The following is a 7,386-nucleotide window of genomic DNA, read 5'->3' on the forward strand; positions in this document are numbered from 1 at the left end:
TTCTCTGTGGTCATAAATGTATGGTTTGATAACAAGATCATTCGTATTGGACAATTCTACCCAAAGTTGCCCCCAAAATAGTGTTTTTGGGGCGGGAAATGGCGGCCATCTTGGAAAGATCGAGATTTTTGCGTGGCTAATGACTTTTATCAAAACAACAATCCACAAGGAGTATTTGTGCAAATCTTGGCGCTTCTTTCCGGAAGCGACCAATTTCACATTGAAAGTGCATTTTTTGAGTCCCACTATCATCTGTTTTATCATCAGAGTCTGTTTGGTAAAGCAAGTGGTGCATTCAAATGTGTCAGGATTACAGCTGTCGCAAAACAAACAGGGAATCACGCTCTTTTGGATCACAGTTTATTAGGATTCTGTCATTAAATTAGAGGGAGGAGAAGAGTTGACGTTGGAGAGAAGAGGGCGAGCCGAGCAGTCTGTCTCATTTGTCTTTATATAAGCCAAACACTGTGTTGATTAAACACAGTTTGATTGTGTGTTATTTAAAGCTCTCACAAGCATTGCAATCAGTTACCTTTCCCATGCAATGTAAAATCTTCAATGTATACGTATATCGCTGCTACAAACAAACTATAGCCTGCCGTATAGCATACCCTTGTCATCTCTCTCCCTATTTTTATCCATAGTTCTCTCTTCTTCTCTGCCTCCTCTGAGGGAATAACGAGCATCTCTTACACACCAAGAAAGCTCTCTCTGCCCATCCCTTTCATTTCATCAGCGTCCCATCTCTTCCCTCTTTGGATAATTAATCCCCATCCCGTGTCCTCTCAATTTACCTCTCCTCCCACGTGCTCCACGTTCTCTGCCTGTTTATCTCTGCCATTATCTACATCTTGTTTTTTTCTTCCAGCATCGCCCCCTCTTCCTCTCCTCAGTTGCTAGCCTATATTTACACCTCCACTCATTACTCTGGGTATATTCACACCTCCTCTCATTACTCTGGGTATAGTCACACCTCCTCTCATTACTGCGGGTATATTCACACCTCCTCTCATTACTCTGGGTATATTCACACCTCCTCTCATTACTCTGGGTATATTTACACCTCCTCTCATTACTCTGGGTATATTCACACCTCCTCTCATTACTCTGGGTATATTCACACCTCCTCTCATTACTCTGGGTATATTTACACCTCCTCTCATTACTCTGGGTATATTCACACCTCCTCTCATTACTCTGGGTATATTTACACCTCCTCTCATTACTCTGGGTATATTCACACCTCCTCTCATTACTCTGGGTATATTTACACCTCCTCTCATTACTCTGGGTATATTCACACCTCCTCTCATTACTCTGGGTATATTCACACCTCCTCTCATTACTCTGGGTATATTCACACCTCCTCTCATTACTCTGGGTATATTTACACCTCCTCTCATTACTCTGGGTATATTCACACCTCCTCTCATTACTCTGGGTATATTTACACCTCCTCTCATTACTCTGGGTATATTTACACCTCCTCTCATTACTCTGGGTATATTCACACCTCTCATTACTGCGGGTATATTAATTTACACCTCCTCTCATTACTGCGGGTATATTTACACCTCATCTCATTACTGCAGGTATATTCACACCTCCTCTCATTACTCTGGGTATATTCACACCTCCTCTCATTACTCCGGGTATATTCACACCTCCTCTCATTACTCTGGGTATATTCACACCTCCTCTCATTACTCCGGGTATATTTACACCTCCTCTCATTACTCTGGGTATATTCACACCTCCTCTCATTACTCCAGGTATATTCACACCTCCTCTCATTACTCTGGGTATATTCACACCTCCTCTCATTACTCCGGGTATATTTACACCTCCTCTCATTACTGCGGGTATATTCACACCTCCTCTCATTACTGCGGGTATATTCACACCTCCTCTCATTACTGCGGGTATATTCACACCTCCTCTCATTACTCCGGGTATATTTACACCTCCTCTCATTACTGCGGGTATATTTACACCTCCTCTCATTACTCTGGATATATTTACACCTCCTCTCATTACTCTGGGTATATTCACACCTCCTCTCATTACTCTGGGTATATTTACACCTCCATTCATTACTCTGAGTATATTTACACCTCCTCTCATTACTCTGAGTATATTTACACCTCCTCTCATTGCTCTGGGTATATTTACACCTCCTCTCATTACTCTGGGTATATTTACACCTCTCATTACTCCGGGTATATTTACACCTCCTCTCATTACTCTGGATATATTTACACCTCCTCTCATTACTGCGGGTATATTTACACCTCCTCTCATTACTCTGGATATATTTACACCTCCTCTCATTACTCTGGGTATATTTACACCTCCTCTCATTACTCTGGGTATATTTACACCTCATCTCATTACTCTGGGTATATTCACACCTCCTCTCATTACTCTGGGTATATTTACACCTCATCTCATTACTCTGGGTATATTTACACCTCCTCTCATTACTCTGGGTATATTCACACCTCCTCTCATTACTGTGGGTATATTTACACCTCCTCTCATTACTCTGGATATATTTACACCTCCTCTCATTACTCTGGGTATATTTACACCTCCTCTCATTACTCTGGGTATAGTCACACCTCCTCTCATTACTCTGGGTATATTTACACCTCGTCTCATTACTGCGGGTATATTAATTTACACCTCCTCTCATTACTCTTCGTATATTCACACCTCCTCTCATTACTGCAGGTATATTAATTTACACCTCCTCTCATTACTCTTCGTATATTCACACCTCCTCCATTACTGCAGGTATATTAATTTACACCTCCTCTCATTACTCTGGGTATATTTACACCTCCTCTCATTACTGTGGGTATATTTACACCTCCTCTCATTACTCTGGATATATTTACACCTCCTCTCATTACTCTGGGTATATTTACACCTCCTCTCATTACTCTGGATATATTTACACGTCTTCTCATTACTCTGGATATATTTACACCTCCTTTCATTACTCTGGGTATATTTACACCTCCTTTCATTACTCTGGGTATATTTACACGTCCTCTCATTACTCTGAGTATATTTACACATCCTCTCATTACTCTGGGTATATTTACACCTCCTCTCATTACTCTGGGTATATTTACACCTCCTCTCATTACTCTGGCTGTATTTACACCTCATCTCATTACTGCGGGTATATTTACACGTCCTCTCATTACTCTGGGTATATTTACACGTCCTCTCATTACTCTGGGTATATTTACACCTCCTCTCATTACTCTGGGTATATTTACACGTCTTCTCATTACTCTGGGTATATTTACACCTCCTCTCATTACTCTGGGTATATTTACACGTCCTCTCATTACTCTGGGTATATTTACACCTCATCTCATTACTGCGGGTATATTTACACGTCCTCTCATTACTCTGGGTATATTTACAAGTCCTCTCATTACTCTGGGTATATTTACACGTCCTCTCATTACTCTGGGTATATTTACACCTCCTCTCATTACTCTGGGTATATTTACACCTCATTTCATTACTCTGGGTATATTTACACGTCCTCTCATTACTCTGGGTATATTTACACCTCATCTCATTACTCTGGGTATATTTACACCTCCTCTCATTACTCTGGGTATATTTACACGTCCTCTCATTACTCTGGGTATTTTACACCTCCTCTCATTACTCTGGGTATATTTACACCTCCTCTCATTACTCCAGGTATATTTACACCTCCTCTCATTACTCTGGTTATATTTACACCTCCTCTCATTACTCTGGGTATATTTACACCTCATCTCATTACTCCAGGTATATTTACACCTCCTCTCATTACTCTGGGTATATTTACACCTCATCTCATTACTGCGGGTATATTTACACGTCCTCTCATTACTCTGGGTATATTTACACCTCCTCTCATTACTCTGGGTATATTTACACCTCCTCTCATTACTCTGGGTATTTTACACCTCCTCTCATTACTCTGGGTATATTTACACCTCCTCTCATTACTCTGGTTATATTTACACCTCCTCTCATTACTCTGTGTATATTTACACCTCCTCTCATTACTCCGTGTATATTTACACCTCCTCTCATTACTCTGGTTATATTTACACCTCTCATTACTCCGTGTATATTTACACCTCCTTCCATTACTTACTTCCATTCCATTATTATTTTCCGGTTTTACTTTTCATCAGACAATTAGGGGACAATCGGGTGAATCAGTTACAGAGTGAGTCAGTTCACTCCTCTATACCTGTGCTATTAACCTTTGTCATGGTGTGGTCAAAATATTTTGTACAAAACAAACACGTTTCTTTTTTTAACAGTATCTAATGAATAAAGGGGTATACATCATATTATTGTGAAAATGTAAATGAAACTATAAAATATTACATTTTAGCTGTGACTTTTCTCCTATATATCTATCCATCCATCCATCCATATATCTACCTATCTATCTATCTATCTATCTATCTATCAATATATATATATCAATATACTCTGGTAATACTGTTTTACAGTATGTGTGTTATATGAATATGTGTAATATGTGTTGTATTCTCCATAGAGATTAAGGCATCAACTAGGGATCACTTTCAGATAAACTGATCCACAATGGTATTCTCCTCCCTCCACCAGGTGTGGTCTATGGACGGCTACTATAAAGGGAGGCGCGTGTTGGAGTACAGAACCATGGGGGATTTCACCAAGGGGCAAAACTTTGTGCAGCATCTGTTGCCCCACCCCTGGGCAGGAACCGGTCACGTGGTTTACAACGGCTCCCTCTACTACAACAAGCACCAGAGCAACATCCTGGTAAGGTCCTGGCTGGAATGGGAGCATGCTGGAATGCAACTGGTTTACAGAAAGGGACTTGAATGATGACATCTTGGGTCTGTGTGCGTTTGCCTTGCCAGGTTCAGTACCATTTCCGTTCTCGCAGAGTGGTTCTCCAGCGCAGCCTGAGCGGATCGGGCTATAACAACACCTTCCCCTACAGCTGGGGAGGCTCCTCTGACATCGACCTCATGGCTGATGAGACGGGCCTCTGGGCGGTGTACTCCTCCATCCCAAATGCTGGAAACATACTGGTACCGTCTGCATGTAGCATGGAAACATACTGGTACCGTCTGCATGTAGCATGGAAACATACTGGTACTGTCTGCATGTAGCATGGAAACATACTGGTACTGTCTGCATGTAGCATGGAAACATACTGGTACTGTCTGCATGTAGCATGGAAACATACTGGTGCTGTCTGCATGTAGCATGGAAACATACTGGTACTGTCTGCATGTAGCATGGAAACATACTGGTACCGTCTGCATGTAGCATGGAAACATACTGGTACTGTCTGCATGTAGCATGGAAACATACTGGTACCGTCTGCATGTAGCATGGAAACATACTGGTACTGTCTGCATGTAGCATGGAAACATACTGGTACTGTCTGCATGTAGCATGGAAACATACTGGTACTGTCTGCATGTAGCATCGAAACATACTGGTACTGTCTGCATGTAGCATGGAAACATACTGGTACTGTTTGCATGGGACATGGGGGAGGGAAGGCCAAGTAAATGTGTGCGTGTTTGTTTTTGTGCCTGGGTTTTTGTGTACATTTTGTATCTATTTTGTGGTCAAGTGTTGTGTGTGTGAATGTGTTCTTGTGTTGTGTGTGTGAATGTGTTCTTGTGTTGTGTGTGTGAATGTGTTCTTGTGTTGTGTGTGTGAATGTGTTCTTGTGTTGTGTGTGTTGTGTTTGAAACAGCACATTTGAAAATAGGACATTTTAAGGTTAAGATCTCAGGCTAAGGTTTGGATTATAAGTAAAAAAAAAAAAAAAAAAGGAGCAGGCCAGCACTCTAAATGTCCTTTCAATATTTAATAAGCATCTGGGACAGATGTGTTTCAGCACGAAGCCTTGCACCTAAGTTGAACGTTGGGATCGAGTGTGCTCGCTATTGCTGAGTTTTAAGCCGTGGGTTCACAACAGAAAACATATCGTCCCCCCACGAATGATGCAGTCTGTCTGTGCCAACCAGGAACTAAAATGTCTCCTTGTTTGACCTGTAATAGTAGCACCCTTGGGCCGTGTACTGTTTGAAAATGCTGAAACACAGTGGTGAGATATCTGACCAGCAGCGTGAGATATTGTACGACACATGGACAAACAAGTAAACAAACATTGTAGCGCCCCCCTGTGGCATTCCTTATAGAGTGCCAAAGTCTCGCACGTCGTGAGATTTCCCATGGGGCCTAAGGAAGTGAATTCATTCTTCCATTGACGTTTTGTAAAATCCTTATGAAAAGCCCATGTAATAACGTGACAAATGTGTGTATTTGAGTGTGGAAACCTCCCCCTCCCTCTCTGTCTGTCTCCAGGTGAGTCGTCTGGACCCTGTCTCGCTGGAGGTGCTGCACAGTTGGGACACGGGTTTTCCTAAGCGCAGCGCGGGGGAGGCCTTCATGATCTGCGGCACCCTCTACGTCACCAACTCCCACCTGGCCGGGGCCAAGGTGCACTTCGCCTACCACACCAACTCCTCCACGTACGAGTACACCGACATCCCCTTCCACAACCAGTATTCACACATCAGCATGATGGACTACAACCCGAGGGAGAGGGCGCTCTACACCTGGAACAACGGCCACCAGGTCCTCTACAACGTCACGCTGTTTCACGTCATCCGCAGTGATGGATAGATGAGGAGGAGGAGAGACGCAGTGATGGATAGAGGAGGAGGAGGAGAGAGTGCTAAGAGAGAGAGAGACAGTGAAGGTGGAGGGGAGGCGCAATGATATGGGCACTTGGGACACTTGAAAGAATGGGTGCAGCTGGAGGAGAGGATGCATGCCCACACACGCGTACACACACACACACACACCCACACACACACACACACACACACACACACACACACATCGCCAATTATGTCAACAGGAGAGTGAGGACTGACTGTTTGAGTCTGGGTCTCCTGTGCACTTCAGGACTGTGCACTGAGCTAATAAGTAGACATCATTCACAGTTGTCGAACACAATTGTAAAGGTCACAGACAAGAGAACTCGTCATTCTACACAGAAATGAACCACCTCTGCTGCACTGGGGGGGAGGGATGGAGGGAGGGAGGGGTGGAGGGAGGGAGGGAGGGAATTCAATCACGTTTGAACTCAATCACACTGTTGCATTTCCATTCCACTCATGTGTTGAAAGTGATTTGGAAGCGCGAGGTCGAATTGTCGACAGCGCAGCAGTTCACAAACTGAATTCCAACTCACTTTGAGCCCCGAGTGATGTTCGAGTATAGTGATGAGTGGAGTGGCCCCCCGGCGCCGCTGAAGATATGTGGGTTTGTGATGTGGTC

At 43.2% G+C, this 7,386-nt stretch overlaps 1 protein-coding gene across 1 annotated transcript in view; it reads left to right on the forward strand.

Annotated features, from left to right (window-relative positions):
* Window positions 1-6,726, forward strand: part of LOC310794266 (noelin-2-like) — a gene marked incomplete at both ends in the record, with an annotated part of 32,233 nt that extends 25,507 nt beyond the window's left edge. Inside the window, 3 exons of the mRNA XM_083656230.1 lie at window positions 4,660-4,836; window positions 4,938-5,111; window positions 6,406-6,726. Coding sequence (XP_083512356.1) covers window positions 4,660-4,836; window positions 4,938-5,111; window positions 6,406-6,726 — 672 coding nt within the window. The remainder of the gene's footprint in view (window positions 1-4,659; window positions 4,837-4,937; window positions 5,112-6,405) is intronic.
* Between the last annotated feature and the right edge of the window lie 660 nt (window positions 6,727-7,386).

Source organism: Poromitra crassiceps (genome assembly GCF_964638095.1).
Source record: "Poromitra crassiceps genome assembly, chromosome: 19".
Lineage (NCBI taxonomy): Eukaryota > Metazoa > Chordata > Actinopteri > Beryciformes > Melamphaidae > Poromitra > Poromitra crassiceps.